The 23741-nt window shown below is 39.0% G+C and overlaps 1 protein-coding gene across 7 annotated transcripts in view; it reads right to left on the reverse strand.

The window, feature by feature from the left end:
* The window catches only part of INPP4B (inositol polyphosphate-4-phosphatase type II B), a 317054-nt gene that overhangs the window by 154713 nt on the left and 138600 nt on the right, over nt 1-23741 (reverse strand). For all 7 annotated transcript variants that reach the window (XM_085057498.1, XM_085057499.1, XM_085057495.1 and 4 more), the window contains 2 exons: nt 20860-20978; nt 18894-19010 (listed from right to left, as the gene is read on the reverse strand). In XM_085057498.1, coding sequence (XP_084913624.1) covers nt 18894-19010; nt 20860-20978 — 236 coding nt within the window. The remainder of the gene's footprint in view (nt 1-18893; nt 19011-20859; nt 20979-23741) is intronic.

The raw sequence follows: 23741 nt of genomic DNA on the forward strand, positions 1-23741 counted from the left end.
GGAATTGCCCTGACTCATTGCCATGTCTTTGTACAAAAAAGACATTCTAGAAGCACACATTGATAAAGTAGAGAAAAGTCACTGTCTGGAGGCCAAATAATACCAAAATTATTTAAATAATAGATCCCCTTGTGACTCAGCATATTTTTTTGTCTTTCAGAAATAGATTAATATTGAACTTAACTGAATACTGTCCTCTAAAAGACCATATCTTTGAATGTAATTAAAAAATTGCAAATTCCCTGTGAGCTGTATTCCTCTTGAATTCTTTTGGGCACCTCTTGACTGCTGCCATGCTTGCATTGTTCTGAGGACTATGACTGATATTCTGGACCAGAGCAGAGATACCCAGCTATGAAGCTGGCATCATTTTTAACCACCTGGCCTGTGTACATCCAGTATTGAGTGGGACAGATTCACAGAACTTCAAATCCTGTTGGTCCTGAGCTGAACAAATGAGTATTAGCATTGTCCTGCTTAAAATAGTTATAATACTGTTGTGCTAATTACATACATCCATATGAACACAGGATCAGTATATTAGCCCCCACAAAACTTTTCTCATTCCTTCTTCTTAGGCTAGTCTCCTCAATTACTTAAAATGAAAAATATACAACCCCAAACAATCCCCAAACCAATAACAACCCCCCAAAAAGTTTCCTTTCCAGTGGCCTCTGTAACAAAGATTTAAAAGCAAAGGATCTCAACCTTCACAGACTTCCTTGTGACTCTAAGAACAGGAGTAATGAGGACATATTAATATCTCAGTTTAAAAGTTTTACTGGGAAGTTTTTCACTAAAACACAAGGGTGGATATTGAAGCAAAATTTATTAATTTTGTTTATCCCTTTTATTTATTAAAATCCCTTTTTGTTGCATAGAAAACAAAACTGTAGTAGCCATCTGTGTGTTCAAGTACAAAGAAAGGTAAACAGAATTTTACAACAACTGAGACTAGGCTTACTCAGTTTCCAAAAGAAGCACGAGGGAAAACAGCATATCATATTGTAATATTTTGGAATTCAGTCCAAAATGTTTCAGTGAAAACAGTCTGTTCTTCTGAATTATCACCTCATTACAGTTATGGCAGTTTTTCTTCTGAAAATAAGTTATCTTGATGCCATATTACCGATTGTCTATGAACCTGCCAGGCAGGTTTCCAGGCTCTATATTCCAAAGACACTCCTGCTCCTGTACTACCTGATCTTCAGTCCCCACGGTATTTCTCTCACTGTACAGATACCTGGTATAACTGCATTAAAATCTGGGTTCCTCCCCCTCCCCCTCCTCCTCCTCCCCCTTTTTTTAGAGCATTTCAACCATCTAACTGAATTTTTTCAACTCAATGGAGTAGAATAATCACCAAGACGGAGACTGGACACAGACACATCTCTTCCCCAGTCTGTCCAAAGAATCCCTGAAAACACATACCACTGTGTAAGGCCAGTCTTTCCCGCACCCCCATCTGATTGTAGGAGAGAACTGTCCATTTTCCCACTAAAGACAACTGCTGGGAGAAGGTCTGGGGAGTGAGCTGAAGGCCAGGAATGTGTTTTATCCAGACCCCATATCAATTAACCCTTGGAGAGGTACTTGGCCTTCCTCTTTAAAGTTTGTGGAGCATATTGATTTGTGCCAGTAGGCTGACATCCATATTCTAACAGAAATGCTCTGGTGGACACCACTCTGGAGAAGTTAGGATCACATTTTTCAAATGTGCATAGAGTCTGAAAAAGGTGCTGACACATTTCTTCAAGCAGCTTTAAAAGTGCCTGAGGAGGTACATGGGACTGAAAAAAAAGTACCTCAAATAGCTAGAAAATAGGAAATCGGATGTCTAGCTTGATTCAAGTCCACAGTGCAGACTGCTGACATGTTCAGGTGCATAAGTGTCTCCAGTCTGAATATCTTTATAAAATCAACTCATAAGCCTTAATATACTCTTTAGCTACAGCAAAAATTCTAACACAAAGGAAAAAGGGAAAAACATTAACACCTTATGTTTCAGTCTTTAAAAGCACCTCAGACAATCCAGTATCATTCCAAGACCTTTCAGGTTTTTTCCAGCCCAGTATATTAGCTACAATTTCCCCAATGACTATTACAGCATGTTAGCAGTAACATCAACAGTCTAAGGTTAGTTGTATTCTGTGCCCATTAAGGGAATAACTTTGTCATGTGGGATAAACTGCCTTTTTCTTTATTCTTTGCACTGATGCGGTGGATCTATGCTAAAAGGCAAAAAACCAGATTGTAACATGCAACAGAGCTGTGTAGTCACAAATCACATAAATCTAATTCTAAAGGTGAATAAAAATTATATAAGAATCTACTATCTTTGCAGCAGCCAACCGAAGGAAAAATCTTCAGTGAAATTTATACCAAAAAGTTCTCTTTTGTTCAAGGGTATGACGTGTTGTGCTTTAAAAGACAAACAAACAAGGTAGAACCATGAAACAAAGGTTGTCACAAACCATAAAGCCATTGGAAAGAAACTGTTATTTTTTAAGGCACTTTTTAGAAATCTACAAGTTGTCAGCAGAGCAAAAAGCTAACTAAAATCCTCTTGTGAAGTTTTTAGCTCCTTTGCCAAGTGCCAGTGCAAACTGCACCAGTCAAACAGGGCCCCTCCTGCACCAGAGGGTGCCAGGGAGGCCACGGCAAAACAGGTTTAATTCACTATTGAACTGACTCTCCAAGTTTCGGGAACTGAAAGACGGAAACTCCAATGGCAAGCACCATTAACAACATCAGAAGAACATAACAAATTTAACAATTTCCATGAAGATTAGTGAGGCATCCATTCTTCCTTTCTCTTTTTTCAACAAATTCCCTTTCAGTTCCAAACAAGGACAGACTGATCAAGACCCCTATCATTTCTGAAAATACTGGATTCAAAAATAATTTATGGAGATGTAATTAGGTAAATTGTCATGCACATTTACTGTAAAGAAAATTTTGATTAGAAAGAAATTTTCAAAGTTAAATTACATCCAATGTTCAATTCAAACACAGTAAAAATACTAACAGCTCCTGGGGAGGAAATGCAACTTGCACAAATGCACTGCAAACATCCTCTTCAGCCATAAAGCTTCTGAAATTAATATTATCTGTAAGACTGCCAGGAGAATTTAGTTGAACGCAGTGTCATTGCTCATTCTGGCAGCATTTGACTTCAAAATGTCCTTGTTTATTGTGAGGGTTTAGTCCTGAACTGGAGGTCTGAATCCTTGTGTTCCAGCCCTGTTCCTGATTCAAACCTGCCTGTCTAAAGCCTCTCAGTACCCACAGTAAGGTACCACTTCAACTCTTATCTTCCAGCAGTGAGTAGTGTTGCTGCCTCTTAGTCAAACAATTGTTAACTCCAGTGATGAGTGCATTTAATTTATTTTAATGTCTCTCTTTCTCTCTCTTTCCATAGAGAAATTACATACCACAAGACAAGAGGCTCTATTTCCCTGGCACAATGCTGCATTTATTTTAAAAATAGGGGGTTAAGCATGCAGATTTCTTCAGATTAACAGGGCAGTCACTATCCTTATCTGCACAACTATTTTTTCCGGGAGTAAATTTCTGCAATTTACTAGTAAGCATTAAAATACTGTGAACAGTAACCCTTTTACAGAACCCTCAGAAGAGGGAAGCAGGAGCACTCAGTACATGTTGCAAACAACTTTGTGTTTGATGTGATATCACCAAAGAAATACTGCAGTCACACATCACCTCTACTTTCAGACACAGACATTAGAGAAAAGGATCGATTAACAGAACTGGTACATTTCCAGCTCTGGATCTGAAGCTAACCGAATGTAATGATACAAGCTTTACTTCCTTCAACTTCTCTCCCTAAAAATTGAAAGGTTACGGAGAGACAGTGAACTTGATTAGCAGTAACAAGGATCATATAGATTTGGAAAGAGGAAAAAAAAAAGCCCCAGTAGAAAAGTAAATGAAGATACCTGATACTGTATCCTACATACCAGCTTTTTTCTTTAAAAATCCTGAAGAAACTACACCTCAAAAAGTAGCACCTTTTCTAAGACTGCATTACTCTAAATACAGATATAGAAGTTCCTCCTGCATAAATAGGAACTGCTCTATCAATATATAGCAGACCTTCAATGCTATACACAGCTCCAGTACAGACTGTTTTCATCTTCCGTAGGGCTTTGTTAATATTGACTCTAGAAACAGCATGCAGAAAAAAGTCAGAGCACTAAACAGCACACACTGCTCTGGGGTACAAACTACCATCTTTCCACCTAGCTAGAAAATAATATATGTGATCTCACTGATCTGAAAACCAGAAGGAGTAAGAAATGAAAAAGAAACAACTTCAGCTGCCTTCCAAAAATGAATGTAGAAACCTTCATGTCAATACACGCACCTTTTAGAATTCCAGCCCTGACTCCTGCAAATGCTCTCATTGCTCAGATACTGACCTATATTCCAGCCTGCAAGCAGCACCCCACCCACAGACTCCCTGCCAGCTCAAGCTCCAGGAATTATGCCACGTGGAAATTTTGACTCAGCCAGCCATCTACACCTGGCAAGATCCATCAGGCCATGGATCTTGCCAGAAAGAGTCCCTTTCGCCCCTAAAAGCATCCCCCAATAAAACCAAGAAAAGCTTATTCAAGGGAAGTCAAACACACCAGGTGAACATTCATGGAATTTTATTCGAAACATATAAAGTCTGCTTTGTCTAATATCACCTTTTAAAACAGGTTAAATTTCATGGAAGACAAGAAAATGAAAGTATTTTAGAAATTTGAGCCCAGCCAAACCAAATGTCCCCCTTAACCACTGTATTCTTCAGGAAGGTGAGGTGTTATTAGATGTGAATAGCCTTATAGTAACAGCATAGGCAAATTTAAGAGAAAGTGATTATCTACTTAAAATAACTGCTAACAATAATGCAATATTATTACATTATTTTAATGGTAATTACAGTGTTTCCTTCTTTGGAAAAGGCAACCTAAATATTTCATTGAAAAATTAAATTACTTTAATAAAGTATTGAAGGCTTCTTCTCATATTTTGCAGGACTAATCCTGAATGAGCCATAAATATATCATATAAATGAGAAACCACAAATAAAATTAAATAAAGTACTTGAGATTACTATTTTGGTGTAGGCACGCAAACTAGATACAATTTGATATCCTCTGAACACAATGTTTTTACGATATTAAGAAACACACTTGCAAAATTCATCATATTGCACTTGCAGTTTATATCAGCACACATTGGTTGCCGTTTTCAAGGAAAATGAAATCTACACTTTACTTGCAGTAGTTTTAGTTACTAATACTCTAAGTTCCATGTTTCTGGAGGCTGGAACTGAATTTGTTTCCCTAACCTCAACATCACCAAAAAATTGTTATACCCAATATTAGAATATTGGCAACTGTGGAAGCAAATGACACAAACACCATCACTTAACCTCCCCTTCTCTAGGCCCCGAAAACCAGAGTGAGAAGGTAAACATTATAATCACATGCACTGCAGGTATACAACGTAATTATATCATCTTTGGATTAGCAAAGTGATTGTAGGAAAAGGAAATGTAGTCTCCTTCATTTTACCTGAATTTTGTACTTATCTCTCACAACTCTTGAGTCTTTGCAACATTAATCTTTCAGTTAATTCTGTACTTTTCACTACAAACTCAAGGCAAAGATGTGTCATCCTAAGGCTCCGCAATATTGATGGCTGTCTCTCCAGTAACTCTTTTCCATGCCTTACATGTGTCATTACTCTTTCCAATTGCAAATATCAGAGGAATTAGGACTTGAAGCCCATTTTAGAGATGCAGCTCTATTTGTAGGAAAAAAAATCCAGCTCTAATCGAATGCAAATCTGAGGCAGAATAGTGTGGGCTATTTAACTGAACATGCCACAGTTTGCCCATATCTTCTAATTCAATCTATCTCTGAATATGAATCTCCCTCTCTCCAGAGACTTTCTTCCTATCACATCCCTACTAATCATTTCACTTGGTCAGCTGCTTTCCATCCCCCACTCATCATGTGCCCAAATCAAATTTCAGAAGCCATGAAACAGAACATCCAAAAAATTATTTTAATGTGATGTGACATCTAAGAGAGCAATGATGGGCCTGCTTTGCTAGGCACTGTTAGATTGGTCTTCTAGATCACATCTAGACCCTCTAGATTTTTCCTAGTATCTGCCTTCTGCTCTGAACTTTGGGTTGGAATGTTGGCCAGACACAACATCTCCCAGGCTTCCAGGTCTGGGTATCAGTAGAGAAGGACTACAGGACGTAACAGCACAGCATATCTTCTCCACAGTCCAGAGGTTGCCTTAGAAGCTCATTTTCAACATAAAGTTTTATTAATTCCAGGTTAAATTCTTGTGTTCTTGTCACTTGATGGGGAAAAAAGTAGAGGAAAACATCTACACACTCCCAAACCACATATGCTTTATTTTATCATCTCTCAATTAGAAGTCATAATAGATGTTAAAACCTTTTGGAAATACATGTTTGCTTTTCTTTAAAAAATAAAGAAGATAGACTATAGAATACAGAATAAATTACCTTTATAGGTAATAAAACACTGCAATTTGTTGAAAATCTAAAATTTTTTCCCTGTCCCTATACCCCATATTAAACAACTTGCCATCATTATATAAAGTACTCATTGTGTCTGATTTCAGAGAGTTCAACCTCAGTTACGGAAAGTGCCAAGCAGCCAGGATGCAAAAAACCTGGTCTTAAACAGGCAGGGCCTACAGTACTGAATTCCCAAAGTCAGAACCAACCACTTTCATTTTAATAAGACTGTGAAGTGTGATGTGCACGTAAACTTACAGCATCTCAATAAACTGTTATAGATGACAGACACTCACTAAAGAAGCAAAGAATTTATTTCCCATTCCATTTTTAATAATTCAAAGACATCAATATTATGATCTAATCAAAAGACATGTCGAAGCTATGCAGTCTCATAAGGTTCTCTATGATTATCTCACAGATGTAAACAGAGTACATACAAATTTCCTCACAATTTCTCTTAAAGAGGAGATAGACAAAACAGACTATTTTATGTTGCTTGAGCTAGGTGTTCAGATAATAAAAGGGATTAATTACTTTTTCTAAATAATCTGAATTTGCAGGTTTTTCCCTGTGTAAAGGACTTATATTCAGTAGTAATTCAATGGACACATCCAGTTTGTCTTAACTAAAAGTGAAAAATAAATTCAGGTAACTCTAGAAGCAGCTTCATCTAAGAGTTTCAGAAACATTAAATAATCAGCAGGGTCCATCCTGGGCGTACAAAACAGGCTGCACACCTAGCAGGAAACCAAACTGCAAATCTGGAAAAAACAAACTGGCAGGAAAAGAGGGGAAACAAACCAAAACCAAGGCAAATAATGCTTTGCTTTTTCAAACTACATAAAGCCCCTTCATTTCTTGTTACTGTCTTTTCAACTCCTTCAATAGATAGCTCATGGATTTTGGGGAACAATATTTTAGATGCTAAGAATGCCCGTATCCTATTCCTGTGGAGTTGAATGCAGGTGGAGTCAACCTGCTTTTTGTCTTCTTCATACTGAATGTACTGCTGATTATGAGGTCCCACATTCCTGAAAAAAGACATAAAATCTTTAAGCCCTCTGGTCCTTCCTACAGGAACCTCTTCTGGTGCCCAGTGAGCTCCTGCCTGAGGAACACTAAGAAAGGAGCTGGGAAAAGGGATCCCCTGCTGCACTACCATCACATACTCTGTACAGGGCTAATTCTAAGTCCAGACAATTTATCCACAAGGAGAGGATTGCTAATTGATAATGTCAAGGTTGTCTTAATGGGCAATGAAACTCTGGACATGAATCTCACAGAGAATTGTGTGTACACAGAAAAAGTGTCTCAGGAAGCCTCTCAATGAAACTGGGTATAAAGTACCTACGCTTTAATTTATACTTTTATTTATATGTCCTTGACTGCAAGGACAGTCTTTCTTCTGTTGTACCCAAGACCAAAAGCCATTTGGACCTGGTTAATTATTCAGAAACTTCCTTGTCTCACAGAGGTGAAGTTATTTCAGAACAAGGTAGTAATAATTGGGCAATAACTGTCCAGAGCTTCCACATTCAGAGATAATTTCTTTAGCAAGAGCCTTGCAATTACTTCTTTTTGAAAAGCTACCAAGTTATTCCCCAGGAACAGAGGCGGTGAGAATCTACAGCTATAACAAATCAAGGACCTCCATGTTCAATTTCTCTGAGGCAGCTGTGTGTCAAAATCCAAACCTTCCAAGCATCTCAGAAACATACTAACTGCTGTCTTCTAGAGGAAATAAATCACATTTGTCCCTCATGACACGGATTTTCTGTTTGGAAGCAAACAACCCTGTCTGAAGGGTTCTCAACAGAGAAATGGTTTTCTCCCAATACAAACTCACGGATTTTCATTTTAAGACAAAACATATCTACATAAAACTGTTCACAGTGCAGATGCTGTTGCAATCAAAGGAATTAGCTTTTATTTCTCAATGCACTTCTAATACACCTAGTAAAACTGCTAAAGAGAAAAGTAGAGAAAACAAAACAGAAGAGCTATGATCCAATGCTGCTCCTCCCAGATTTTGGTGGAAGTAGTAAACAAACTTCCAAGACAGTAACACCTGCACAATTTTGTGCTAATAGATCCAGACTTCTACTCAAAAGAGATACAGGGATTTTCTTTCTTTCACTAAAAGTACAGTGACAAATGCCCACAGTCTTACCTTAGAACCAAAAACCTGAGAAACGCAGACAACCATGCGTAACAGTGAGACACATGAAGTAAAAAGATTTCAGCTTCCACCAGAAATGGTTGTCAAGTCAGATCTCAGACTAATGTAATACACACACACTCAAAAATTTCCTTTTATCTCATAAGAATACACATGCTTGAAGTGGTGAAAATGTACAACTCCTTTATGATTCTTGACTTGCATGGCAGCATGTCTGCTTATGAACTTGCAGACAAAATGCATTTTTCTATTTCCTCTCAAGTGAGAGCCCTCTGAATTTCACTTAAAGATGGCTCAGGTGTAAATTTTACAGTCAAAGCTGAAAGAACAGTCTTTGGTATTTGTCATCGGTGTATTTTGCTCTAAACTAAATTATCTTGATAGGTTTATGAGCCATTGCAATGATTATGCCTTAAATGCTGTGCCTTACCAAAATATGCTGAAGCCTGCAGGGAAAGCCGGAATAGAAGAACCCAGTAAAACAGAAATCATATTGTTCCCTACTCTGAATTGGAGGCGGGGAAAAAATACAAGAAGAAAAACAAAATCTTATTAAAGTGGTTTGGATAGTTGTGACTTTCAGCTTTATCATTTCACATTAGTGAGACTGCATATATGGCAAAGGATTTAAGGATGTTAAGACTGCAAGAATAAACATCAACAGCTGCACGGTACTATAAAAATCTTCAACTATGCTTCCTTTAAAAAATACTACTACTGTGATGGAAAGAACTCGGGGGAGAGGGGAAATACAGCAAATTTTAAACTCTGAAAAATTGTGGGGAAAAAAACACCAAAAAGACTAAACAGTAACATAACTGTCACTGTGCCTGTGAGTCCTTGGTTATAATCCACGATCTCATCAATAAGTAATTAATTCAAGGTAAGGGAAGTCAGCATCCTCCTCAGTGAAAGGACATCTCAGATACCACAAAGTGCCGTAACAGTGCAAAGCAACAGATGCTCTCTTCAAAGCAGTAACTGCTTTGTACACTGAAATCTTGGGTCCACAATTGTTGTTGTCAATAGTGGTTGTTCACATTTATGCTTTTGAGATTTTGAGAGAACCCAGTGCACTAAATTTCGACCACACTACAGACCACATTTGTTCTCTGTTCTTCTGGCTTTCCAGCCATCACTATGCAAGCTGCAAAAAGATCCTTAAAGAAAATGTATACTAGGAGGCAGGGGTTTTTGCCCTCCCTTTGTGATCACACAATCCATGGTGAACAGGACAAAACAAAGAACAGATCAAAATAAAATCCTCATTTCTGGCATGAAGAAAGCCAAGCATGGAGTATTTCAGCCACATGGGAATTTTTTTCTGTAAAATACTGCATAATCATTATATAAAAAGGCTTTGATTACTGTAAAATTTAATTATACATGCATTTCTAACAGCATTGAAAATCCTAAATGATTACACAAGCCTTTCATGTTTATTCATCAAATATTTAAAATACACCATAATACAAAACATTTAACTAGTTTACTCTGAGAGCAATTTAATATGATATTCTAGCAAAAATTTGCTCAAGAAGATAAAGTCTCACGTTACATCCAATGCAGATGTTTCTAATGTTATTTTTAATAGTATTATTTGTTCAGCTTCAGTTTTTAAGTACAAAGTTTCAGATGTAAACATTTACTGGTACAAAAATGGCCATAACTCTAAAAGACACTTCTGTGAGAAACATGGTAGGGGAAGAAAAATCTGTTCTAAAAGATTTAATTTGCTGTTTTCAATTTCACAGAACACACACCCCAAAACTCAAAAAGTAAAATCAGTTTCCAACCTCTAAGTGCCTGCTTTCATAACACAAAAGCAAGAGCAGACTTACCACTGCTCCATGAACCTTTCTTTTCATGTTTTCAATCCTTATAGGATAGATACTTTGCTCTGTTTTACCTCAATATCTACAAAGGGTGAAATATCTACAAATAGCTACAAAGCCTTCAGAAGAAATAAGCAAGGAAGGAGAGATGGTGGGGTAGCCCTGTGTATTAGGGAGGGTCTTGATTGCCTAGAGCTTAATGATTGTGACCATAGGGTTGAGTGTTTACAAGAAAGAATTGGTGGGAAGGGCAACAAGACACACAGACCACCCAAACAGGATGAAGAGGTGGACAAAATATTCCATAAACAGTTGGGAGAAGTCACACTATCAGTAGTCCTTGTTCTCACGGTGGACTTCAACTTACCAGATATCTGATGGAAATTCAGCCCAGCAGAGGGGATACAGTCCAAGAGATTCCTAAAGTGTGGGAAAGAGACATTCCTGACACTGCTGCTGAGTGGGCCAGCCAGAGTGGGCACCTCACTGGACCCGCTGGTTGTGAACAGAGGACTGGTGGATGATGTGATGGTTGGGGGCTTGGCCTTGGGCACAGTAATCACAAAATGATGAGTTTGAACTCTCAGAAAAGGAAAGAGGGTCAGAAGAACAGCCAGCTTGGACTTCCAGAGTGCAAAGTTTAGCCTGATTAGGAACCTGGTTACCAGAGTCCCTTGGGTGGCAGTCCTGACGGGCAAAGGAGTCCAGAAAGGCTGGACATTCATCATGAAATCTCAAAGAGACAGGAGCAGGCCATCCCCATATGCCAACAGACCTGCTGGTGGGGAAGAAGACTGGCCTGGAAGAACAAAGAGCTTTGTCTGGAACTCAGGGAGAAAAAGAGAGTCTGTGGCCCTTGGAAGAAAAGGAAGGCAGTCCTCAGGAGGACTACAAGGATTCCATTAGGTTATGCACAGAGAAAATTAGAAAGACCAAAGCCCAGCTGGAACTTCATCCGGCTTCTGCCATAAAAGAAAAAAAGTTTCTATAAATGTATTAACAATGAAAGGAGGGCTAAGAAGAGTCTCCATCTTTTATTGGATGCAGGGACACAGGGAGTGACAAAGGACAAGGAAAGACTGAGGTACTTAATGCCTTCTTTGCCTCAAACTTTGATAGCAAGACCGGCTGTTGTCTGGGTACCCAGGTCCCCGATCTGACATTAAAGACAAAATTACCAATGAAAACAAACAAACCTTATCCTAGGTCCCTGATCCAACAATAAAGACAAAATTACCAATGAGAACAAACAAATCTTGCCCTTGGAGTTACTCAAACATTTCCATGTTGCTGCATTTAGTTCAAGGAAATCCTTCACCCCTGCAGGGCCTGGGCTCCCCATGACGGCTGAGTACCTGGCCTGCTGGCAGCACCAGCCATCCCTCTAGAGGGGGAAGGCACCTCCAATGTCCAGGGAATGTCAATATCAAAGGCACTGAGAGGGAAAGCAGATCAACCCCTTGAGAAGAGAGAAGCATATTCTACACTTTGAAATCCTGTTTTCACAGCCAAGTTACTCCACACTGACTACAGAAACACTATGCCATGCTCTGTTTCCTCTATTCACTGCAGCATGCATATTTCAGAGGAAAACATCCCAGCCTTACATGCACAAGGCACATGTCCCTTGAACACTAAAACTCATCATTAGAAACGACAGAGCAGTGCAAAAGCCACCTTGGATTTGTTTGACTGTTGGGATGTGCTCTGTGCTGCTCTAGTGAGGGGCAGAGCAATGAAGGATATACAAGAATGATCTATTTTCAAGCTTTTTAGACAGCGCTACAGAGACTGCAACAATCTTGTCTATGTTACTGAGGTCCATAGCTGGTTAAAATAAAAGCTACGGGAAAATGCTATCATTTACTAATTAGTTCCTTTCTTTCCAAGACATTTTCAAGGCAGCCCTTTACACTTTTACAGAATACCATTGGTCTCATTGCTAGGTAGTTTTACAAATCTTTTCCAAAATGTCAGCTCTTAGAACAAACCTTTGCCTGATGTGAGGCAGCAGTAGCATTTGATTGGCAGAGTAGGCAGAAAATAAAAAGAAAATGGAAAATTAATGAACAGTAGGTTACAATTTTCCCTGAAGATACAGCAATAGGGAGGAGTTTGCCTCAATAAGAAAAAATAATAATAAAAGGGTAGGAGAAAAAGCAGACAGTTTCAAAGGGACAAAGATTTTTGCAAAGCCAAATACTCCCATTGAATTTTCAAGGGTGAGGTGCAAAGAGCAGTGAGGCTACAAAACGGACTTTAAGTCTAAACCTGTGACTTTATCGGTCTTGACACTTATCCTCAATTCTCTTACAGATACACTAGGATATATGAAACCTTTTTGTACCCTCAGTCACTTCAAAGAAACGTTTTACATCAGTATAAACCCACAGGAAAGTCATCAGTTTGAATTTCCCTTTATATATCCAAGACTTTTAAAAAATACTGAGAAATACCAACAATAGCACTTTAGGTGGATTCCACATGCAGGTGCCTAGAAGAATAAGAAAACATTCCTCTCCCCCTCGATATCCTAATAGTGATGTTTAGTAAGAATATCTAGCCTGATGCAAGAGGAAAACTAAATCTATCATCAAGTATATATTTAAGAAAAATATAGATTATTTTGAATAAAAACATGAATATCTAAAGCTTTACTGCAAGTATTTCTGTGGGTAAGACTGCAGTACTCTACAGTACTGCTCTATTAGGAAGAATGAGGTAATAAGAATTTCTAATTTAAGGCAATATTTCTCTGCAATTCCTGCAGAGATTGCAGTGAACAGAACTGAGACAGGGAATTACTTAAGTGGCTTTTTCTTTAAACAAAGTACAGCACTTTCAACATTGCTTCAATTTTTGAAGAGAAACTGCTTCAGTATTTTTAGCATTCACAGGTGTGAGGGACTGAGTGCACTCTGGTGCAGACAGAGAGCAGGAAAGCAAGGTACAGGATTTCACTTTTATCTCTGCTAATGCATTTCACACACTGCTCTGCAGCATTCCTAATGTTCCAGCCCTGTGTCTCTTCAGCAGAGATGGCAAAGCATCAAAGACCAAACTGCGTGGTGGTGGTGGTGTGACAGGGATCAATGCCCTCAAGTGAACACAGAACATTGTCACTTCAGATTTGGCTTCACAGCTCAACACAAAATGCCTCTGTTGTGATGGACAGTCTTCATTTTCCACTCACCCCACTGGGATTCAATTTTAACAGGGATACTTGCAAAATGAAGAAACACACAAGGCAAAACCTTTTACAAATTTTCATTCCTAGCGAGCAAGTTTAGTAGAAGATTCAAACCTTAATAAAAGACATGCAATTTAAAGCCTAAGTAATCTAAAATTGCCACTTTGCAACATATGTTCCCATATCCAAAACTGAACTTCTAGCCCCACTACTTCTAAAATGATCAAATTAATCTAATTTTATTCTCAGTGATTAAGATGAAATTTGGAAAGTAAAAAAAGGGATACCTGACTGTCAAATGTGTAATATTTCAACTGCCTTTTATACATCCAGTTTCTCCTTGCTCTCAGGACATAACATTAGAGTGGCTGTTTATAACTTGCAGTATCACATATGAATTCCAGTAGTGATATCCATCCAAAGGAGATTATCTTTGAAGGGGTGATGCAAAGATAAGATACAGAAAGTTCTCACCAGGTACAGGAAGTTGCTCCTGAGCTCTGCTCCCAGCACTTGTCCCTGCATGCATAAAAAAGAGGCAGCCCAGTGCTGTTTAAATTGGCAGTATTGGGAAAAATGCCCCACATTGGGCGCCAGTTGTTGTAGTCGAAAAGGAGCTTTCAGGGGGCGTAGCCCCTGAGCTTGCAGGTCGCTAGCCCTGGCTCTCACCTAGCCTTAGCTCTGTCTCCGCCCTCGGTCTGCCGTAGCAGGGAAAATCCCTGAGGCAAAGGGCAGCAGCTAGTTGCGGGGAGACTAATCACTAGGCTCCAGCCCCTAGGTAAGCAAAGGAAGAGTCCAAAGTGAAGGCGTTCGAGGCCTCTTTATTAACAAGGTAGCAAAAGCAAAGGCATCAAATCACGCTCTGGCAACTTTCCAGCACAAGCAAGCACGTGTGGCGAGAAGCCAGGAGCAATGAGGGAACCGGGGTTTTAAGGAAGGGTACGGGGTTTCCAGGGGCGGGATAGCAGGGGCGGAGCCAACGGGCTCCAGTACAGAGTTGAGCGGCACTCAAGGGAGCAAACTATATTAAACTGGGAAGGGGCGGCAGCAACAAAGTTTCCAGGAGGAGGTAGCAACAGGGGAGGAGGAAAGGCAGGGCAGCATAACTTTAAACCAATAAACTCAAGACAAACTTTCCAGGGGAGGAGTTCGGAGGCCTAGATGTCAGTCTCTGAGCTCCAGGAGAACACATCTTCCCCTTCAGGGAGCTGGGCTGCGTTCACCACAGGGGTTTGGGGTTCTTCATCGGCCCTTTCAGGGCAATGAACCTCCGCACCCCAGCGCACTGCATATCAAGTTCAGAACTCTTGCTGCAGGACACATATATTCCAAACACAAAAAAACAACTGCTGCCTCCCAGATTAGTCACTAGGCTCCTCTTAATGTAACAAATTCATCAGTTTTGTATTTTCTGTGGAGCTGTCATGTGGCAGTGGCACTTGACTTGTGCCAAGCAGTTTTTTCACAGAGAATGAACTCGGCTTCAGCTCTAAAACTTGCTAGACCAAAGTGTGCTCACTCGCATGCCTGTAAGAAAGGTAAGAACAAGCATGCTTGTGCAAAAGTGGAATAGAGGTAATTTCTGAACATCTTACCAGACTATTATTCTGACCTTATTGGACAATAACTTGAAGAATAGGCACAGTCCCAGCATTACAAAATGCAACTTTGTTAAATCCTAAAAACAGTGTAGCTCAAGCCGGAGAAACGTAAAATTGCTCATGGCAATATGGAAAGAAGAAATCTTTGTGATGAAGAAACAGATGTCACTATACATTTTTCATAATTTGGCATTACCCACCACTTTGTATGCATGGCTCCACCAGATATATTTAAATGATATTTCATAAACACCCCAGCTATTTCATTCTAAGTATATAAAAGCAAACTAGGAATACCATAGACTCTCTTAAAGGTTTCTATTTATACGAAAACTTACAGTAACCCATCAATTAGAAAGACTAGGCAAAACAAACAAACAAAAACCCTGTATCATTCTATTAAAAAGCCTCAGTGACAGAAAGTCTGACACAGGCAAGATGTAACTATGATCAACATCAGACAGAGATGCATAAAAAGTGGAAAGTGCAGTCAGAACATTCAGTGTGTCAAGCACAGTGAATGTGATCACAGCTGCACAGTATTTCAATATAATTAAACCACACTTCTTATATAATGTAATTTAAATGACAAGCAAGAGTGAAGTAATTATCTCCTTTCTGGTACAGGAATACCAACAGTGAAAGGTTATTTTTAAGTCTTTTAAAAAAAGAGTAGTGCCAAAAGTAAATTCTGTTTGTTTCTCAGTGAGAAACATCCCTTTTCACTTTAACATTATGACCTGTGGGCACAAACCAAGCAGTATTTTGCTATATTTGTATTATAGTAAAAATCCAGCAGGTTTGAAAACGAGACCTCATTCTCTCGTATAGATAGAGTCAGGATTAGGCAAAACCCAAGAAAACGCTTTACCCCATGATGTAATCACTGCCTTTTCCCCAACTTCTCCACAGTCTTCTATTAGTCGCAGTAAAATCTTGCTGAGTTTAACTAATGTACAGAATTCTCTTCTTATAGTTGCATTTTAATTACAAGAGAAAGAAGAAAAGTTAAAGTATATGTTTGTGACAAGGGATATTAGTTACTCTGAGCTTAGTAACTGAAGCAAGGAGTAGTACAGCCCGGATATTGTGGGAATTATTTTTGTAGAAAAGTTTCTGCAAAATCTCTCACACTCAAATCCAAGGTTCATTTCTGCCATAAATGCCCAATTATATGAGCTGATGTCTGCTCTGGAAGCACAGCCAAGAAGAGCAGTGCATACCTAGCATGCCTGGATTCCCCTCCACCCCCAGCTGGATTACCTATTTGTTTGGAGGAATGGTGGGACTATGTTTGGCAGCCATAAGCTGTGGCAGCACATTTTGAGGAACAAGAAAGCCAGCTTTACTGTAGACTGGAGAATCAGAACTATAACAGCACCTGGAGCAGCTCTACTGCTAAAGGGACACATCCCATTTCTTGGGCTGTAAAAAAAGCATGGAGGTCTGTGCTGTTGTAGCTATACTGGTAATGGTATCAAATTGTAGCTCATTTAAACCTGACTTTTATGAATCTACATAAACATCCAGACTCGAAAAAGGTCACCCCAACTAATAGAAAGTGTGATGGCTTCTAAGAAAGTCAAGCCATTTGATTTATTGTCGCTGACATTCTAGGATGGAAACAGAAGTCCAAATATTGCCACAAATGAAGTTGCAACCTGGGTAGCCTGGGGTCATTCACATATGCTGCAGCCAACCTTGACTTAAATCTTGCCTTTTATTTATGTTTTTCTTACCTACATCCAGCTTTAGAACGGCTGAGTAGTAAAAAGTGCTAAATGTATGTAAACCAGAGATGGGATTAATATTTTCCCCTACAAAAAGATACTACAAACTATAGATCTACAATGTTTCACATAGGAACAACATAAACACTATGACAAAAGAGAAAGGTATTCTCTCTTAAGATTTTTGAGCTACATCAGTGGGGTTCCCTGGGAGAGACTCTAGTCCTGTACTACAGTTTTAAGGAACAGTTACAAAAAGTTCTTACAGGTTTGCAAAAAGCTTATCAAATTATATTCAATATCTAGCTCTTCTCTTGCATAAGTGGAAGTAGAGAAGCCTGCAGCTAGAAAAGCAGTAGTACAGGGAAAAGTACTATGAATCCAGTCCACTTTCATCACTTACAGATAGGATATTATTTTCCATCATCTGTCAGTCAGAATGAAACTGGAAGGGAAGGACAAAGTCCAACTCCATTCACTCAGTGCCTGTTACCTGTCCACAGGTGACAACTCTATTGAATAAACAGCAGATTCCATTTTAACCAGATTCCAGGTTATCTAATCCATAACCAAAAATTAAAATATATGCACTATGAAACTGCATGTACATGCCCCTTCCCCAGTTATTCTTAAACAGAGAAGAAATCCAGGTTCTACGCCTAAAATATTTCACACATTTCCATCTAAGAGCACAGTGAGGGGACAGAACCAACCTGATCACAAAGGTCAAAAATTTAAATAAACAGATCAGTAATTTTCTACCTGAAAAAAAATTACTAGTTCTCTAAAGATAGAACTCTTCTGTAAGCAGTTCAAAGACAGTCTCAAGTGTTAAATTATGCCTTAAATTTCCTTCTTATAGATAATGAACACATATACAGTTGGGACATAAGCTTGCACTTGCTTTAATCATGCTAGGTGCCAACTACAGATAAGTAAAGAGCAATTCAACTGATTAAGTACAGGTGTCAAGGGCCGTTCTTGATGCCCAAGAGGAAACTATGAGCTGGACTCAGGCTGCCACAGAAGAAAAACACATATCTCCCATAGGTCCTGTGATGGCATCTAGCTCTGTAAGGCTGTCTTAGATCACCTGGAGCACATACAATAGCACTCAAGCTCTGTCTTTGGCAGTTAAATTACTCAGATTGTCCCACTGAATTCCATATATCAGCACACATGAGAAACGTTCCAAGAATAAAAAGCTGACTCTGTATCCAAGAATGTACAACACCTGAACCTCAAATGATTCACCTTTAGCAGTGACATTGTAGAGCTTGGACTCTTACAAATCAGTAACAGAAGCAGCAACAGAAAAGTTGGACGTATCTACACACAAGAGATTAAAATAAAGTATGAGTAGCTCTCTCCCCAGTTACAGGCTCTACTGTCATTCTGGTTTGTGCATATAAGTAAAATATTATCAGAAATATATTTCTGAAAAATTATTTGCAGTGATGTGGTCTCAGTCTATTTCATATGTTCTCTGCCCTCAAAAAGGACACCAGAGCAATCTTTTATTTGCCAGGAATATCTGTGCTGATTCGTATAACCAGTAAAAAAGCCAGTAGCAAAGTTCCTATCTTAAGTGCATGGTTCTCTTTCTCTAGTCTCTAACACAACAACTGCAGATAAAGCAGATTTTAGGTGCAAGAGAACAATGAAACCAATCTTACATTAATCCACAGCCCCAGTTTGCTAAAGAGAGCCAAAGAACAACATGGCAAGAAACTTATTCCTCAGAAAGATCTATGCAAGAAATTAAGCAAAGCACTTACCGTGTCTTGGGATTTATCTTTGACATCATAGACTGTTAGTTTTATTTTAGTTTCCTCATAGATGGGGTATTCCGGTGGGAATGTCACACCAGTCAAAAACAGTGGATCTTTTGTACCCTGTGCAACATGAGCAAACATTCAGTAAGGTAACAGCTGTGCAGTGTGTAGGATGTCAGTATGGAGGCACAGAAACCCAAAAGGTGTCAGCTGTCTACAGCAGAGGGATGGGAATAGCTCAGTATTATTACCCAATCAATGAGAAAAACAAACTACTTCAAAACTTTATCAGGAAAACTAAAAACAAACAAGCAAAAACCAAACAAAACCACAACAACTTCCTGGAAAGGTTTTTGGAAAGGATAGGAAGTGCTTCTGAAGCAGAGCCTAGCAACATATCTTTGAACAGCTCAGCCAGTACCAGGTTTTGGAATACAACCTGTAATAACCAAACCCTTTCTTACTCCCACGACACTTTCTGAAAGTACTGGAATTTCATCTTAATTTAAATGAGCTAAAGATTTAACTTGCACACACATACAAAAAAGAGCAATCTTCACTAAGCCACAATAATAAGTGTATAGAAATGCTATAGAGACACTCGGTATTACATTAAGGATATTGATTTGTGGAGGGGGGATTGAAATACTCATCTTTAGGCAGTAGAGCAATAAAATAACATTCCTGTGTTTGGAAACATTATGATTATACCTAAAAATTGTACACGAAAGTAACTATATCATAGTTAAAGATATACAATTAAATGAATCATACAAAATGTTGTTTATAATTTCTTAAAGTTTAATTGTACTTAATTTCCAAAGATTACTGGGCACGTACCCTTACCTTTTCTATTAAGTAAAAAAAAGGATTGTGGATGATAAAGGTCATTTATCTTAAAGAAATAACTTTCTGTGCCCCTTCCTTCCCCTCCACCAAAGCTTGACTACAAAGCTGAGAGCCTTGACAAAACAAATTCGAGAATTTACTGAGGTCTAGGACATCGTGTTAGGAAATGCATCAACTTCTATAAAAAAAATAAGGTTATCTATTCATCTTTTGCACTACATCATTCCAGACAGTCTGCAACAAAACATCCTGATCAGATACAAGTTATTTGCATTAAAAAGTTTCAGGATGGTTGAGGGCTGAAACCATAATAATTTAATTAGTAGTTGGTTGAGAGTAATCACACAAAGAGCTCATGAAATATTCTTAATGTATTTAACAGTTAAAACAAGCCTCTGGCAAAATCGTGTGTGTGTTTATAATGAAACTTTCCTGCTCTTAATGAGTTTCTCCAGTGAGTTAAGCAAGTTACACCTACATTGCTCACCCTTTATTTTCTCTGAACCATTTTGCTGTTTCTGAACCTGATGGTTACAGGGCAAAGCAAGAACAAGCAAAGCAGCCTCAGACAAAAATGTATGATGCAAGCTACTAATTACTTTATACAAAGTCACAGCAATTGCATACACAGATTCCTTTCCCAAATTACAGCAGTAGGGCAATAGTTTTCAAATGGCAAAAGCACCAACTTTCTAATGGAAAAAATAGAACAAGAAAAAAATAGGGTAACAGACCACGTTATACACCTATGTTTTTCTGCAATTTAAAAATCCTTTCCAAACTCGCTGTACTCTTACTTCAGTTTTATTTTGCTTTGCCTTGTCCCTTCATGAGAGCAACTATTCCCTGTTCCACACTAAACCTGTGTTTGGAGAACTGGAATATTCTCCATGCCTCTACTTGGAACAACAGAGCTTTCATGAAAAGCTAAGTTAATTTCTGTTTATCCTGGTTAAATACCAAGAGCTACAGCACACTTAGGTATGCTTTACTAACTGCCAGAGTGTGCTTGTCTTACCCTAAGACTGTGCACTAACTTGTTTTATTCCTCATTCACTTTCTAAGGAAGAAATGAGCGATTAATTAATCAACATGTTAATTGAATAAGAAAGACTCTCACCTCCACGATCTCAGTGCTTGAATACCGCGTCAAAATGTGCTCTGCTGGATGCATCACTGAGACTTGGATAACCGTATTCAGCTTCCGATCATGGGTAGCAGCCACTAGATCCTTGCATGCTGGGGACAGTAGAAAATAAAAATAAAACACTCAGAAGCAAACTCTGGGAAAATGCTGTCACAGGCACAAGACAAAGCAGTCCATGTTCCGGTTCCAGATTAAATCTCCAGAGACAAGTCGATTTAACAGAGGAAGTCCCTTGGAAGTAACCTACAGAAATAGGAAGTCACATGCTGCAGAACTGAGCTGAGATCTCGTTTCCACTAAAAATACTTGCAGCTTCTGCAAAGCTCCCTGCCAGAGGCTCATCAGCTGCAGTCCGTGAGTGTGCTTGCGCATATGCGCACATTTACACATGCTGCTATAGTAGTTAATTTCACATAAGCACTCATTTAATTTGCCCACAAAATCTCTCTTAGCAGCCTTATTGGATCCTCTCTTGTCTGACAATTTTCCCAGTTACACAACCATTTCAAACACATTCTAAACCAGCTAATTGCTATCAGTGATTAGGTTGGCTTAAATAGTTTGTCACGATTTGTGAACTTCCTAGCAGAACTCATCATCAGGTATAAATCTACACCTAAATGCAGACAGCAACATGACCAATTCTTTTGTCAGTGTCAGTATATAAATCAGAATTGCGTTCTGCCTATATAGCATCATTATTGAAACTCATTCTACCTAATAGAGAAGTTCAGTTCAGGTTTAATAATTCTTTTTTATCCTGGGCTCAGAGTTGTGCAGGTGACTGAGTTCACTCTTTAGACTAACACATTGCATGCTTTCAAACTGAAAGGATGAAAGCACCAAAGAAAAAGGAGGAGGAAATAAATAAATGCACCATTAGTTGCTCCACAGAAGGGACACAGATTAACGAAGCATGCATTGGCTCCAAAGCAAAACCCATCCACCTTCTATTCTTCCCTAAGGAATATACAACAGTGAACACTGTGATGGGATCTATCCAGTGCTTTCTGCAGGGTAAGAAACTACCCTGGGACCTTAAAAGCCTGAGGGAAGCAAAGAAAAGCCCTCTACGGTGTCAGAGGGGGCAATTGTCAAGAAAGAGCTGAGGGTATTTTCAATAAGCCACTGCCTACCACAGGCTTCCTCAAGTGCGGCTGACCTTTAACTTTTTAAAAGGTGAGTCAGCTTGTCCTCACAGCAAGCAAACTTGGTCTGAGGAGAAGCCAAGTCTAGAAAAGCCCCAATACATACAAAAGGCCATCTCAGCTTGTTCTACACCTTTTTTTTCCTTTGGGCTTGAACCAGCTGCTGTTGTAAATAAAAGGAAAACTGGCTGAAGATTTTTCATCTCTCTTTTATTACAGTTAAAAGGGATAGGGAGACCATTAAATCTAACCTTCAGAGATTAAAGTTTTTGCTTTAGTCCAAATTGCCAATGAAATCTCCTGGTACATAGTGACCCCTCAAACCGATCCTATTGTAATTTGGTGGGAAAAGTGGAATAAGCATAAAAGTTTGTGTATGATGAAGTCTTTATGAAACAGCTGATGTACCAGCACAAGGCTCAAATAAGTTGCCAGCACATCCTTGCTGCTAAGACCCACCACATTATTAAAATTATTAAATATTAGTACTACTTGACATCACCTGGACTTACTGAAAAGCAGCTGCCAAAGCATAAAAAGTTGGGCAGACACCCACTTACTTGACTTTGTCCTCTCTAAAGCTCATCACAGAAGCAGTAAGAGATCACTGGGGTTTGCAAATACAGCCATTTCCCCCCCACCCCCAAAACCTGATCTCATGCCACCATACAACCCTTAAATATTGCAATGTGTGATCATTTTTTTAGAATGCAGCACAGTTTCAGAGGAATGGCAAGAGAGCTCATGTTCACTATCAGAAGCTGGAGCAAAGAGACAGTCAAATTTTTCACACCCACCACAAGGGAAGGCAAGCCAGCTCACAGTTCAATTGGATACAAGACAAGGGAGAAAAGCAAAGGGACACAGACACTCAGGAAAAATAAAATTAGATCCCCAAAAAACACTACCAGTTGACTGACAGGAATCTTACAGCTGAACTCTTGAAAAAGTACTAGTGTATGATGAATGGAGGCAAACCCCCCCCCCCAAATAATAGTTTGATCTACTTGTGGATTGTCTCAAATATATTATTGAGATGTGACTAAATTTTTTAGCTGCCAAGAGCGCAGGCTTTTATCCTATTGAGAAACCTTTAACAATAGGAAGATTTGCAGTAAGTGGTCACGACCTTGGTGCTGTCTGAGCATAGGGGACAATTCCTTTTTCTGACAGTACAGCAATCCAGTATTAGATAATTTTTCCTGTAAAAAGGTGGCTTAGCAGCATGATCTTGAATTTCATTGGATAGAGCTGACAGGAAAATAACTCATCTCCATATCTCCAGTAGGGAGGATCAGCACAAAGCATCAGAACCCTTTGGGAGACAATGGTGCAGAAGGATAAATGAAATTAAATGAAACCTGCATCTACTTTGATGACAGTGTTATTTATCTCTATTGTGACACTGGGCTACTGCTGTTCACAATTTGCCTTTTAGTCAGAGAGGATATTCAATAAAGTTGCCCCAGTAAGGAACACAGTTTGTCAGTTTGAGCCACATTGCATCACTTCCCTTCAAAACAGCCCAAATGAAAAGTTTAACAAAACAAAAGGACTACTTTAAGCTCATGCCAAAGAATAAAAGCTTGTTATATCCTGTTCACAGTCTGGCAAGCTTCAGAGCCCCATGCTGAATTATTACCCTTTGAACTATTTTACTATCAGTATCTCCAAAAACCTTAGGTCTTCACAGAAACAAAGCGACCA

This window comes from Lichenostomus cassidix, chromosome 4 (genome assembly GCF_008360975.1).
Source record: "Lichenostomus cassidix isolate B80296 chromosome 4, HeHo_3.0, whole genome shotgun sequence".
In the NCBI taxonomy this organism is placed as follows: Eukaryota; Metazoa; Chordata; class Aves; order Passeriformes; family Meliphagidae; genus Lichenostomus; species Lichenostomus cassidix.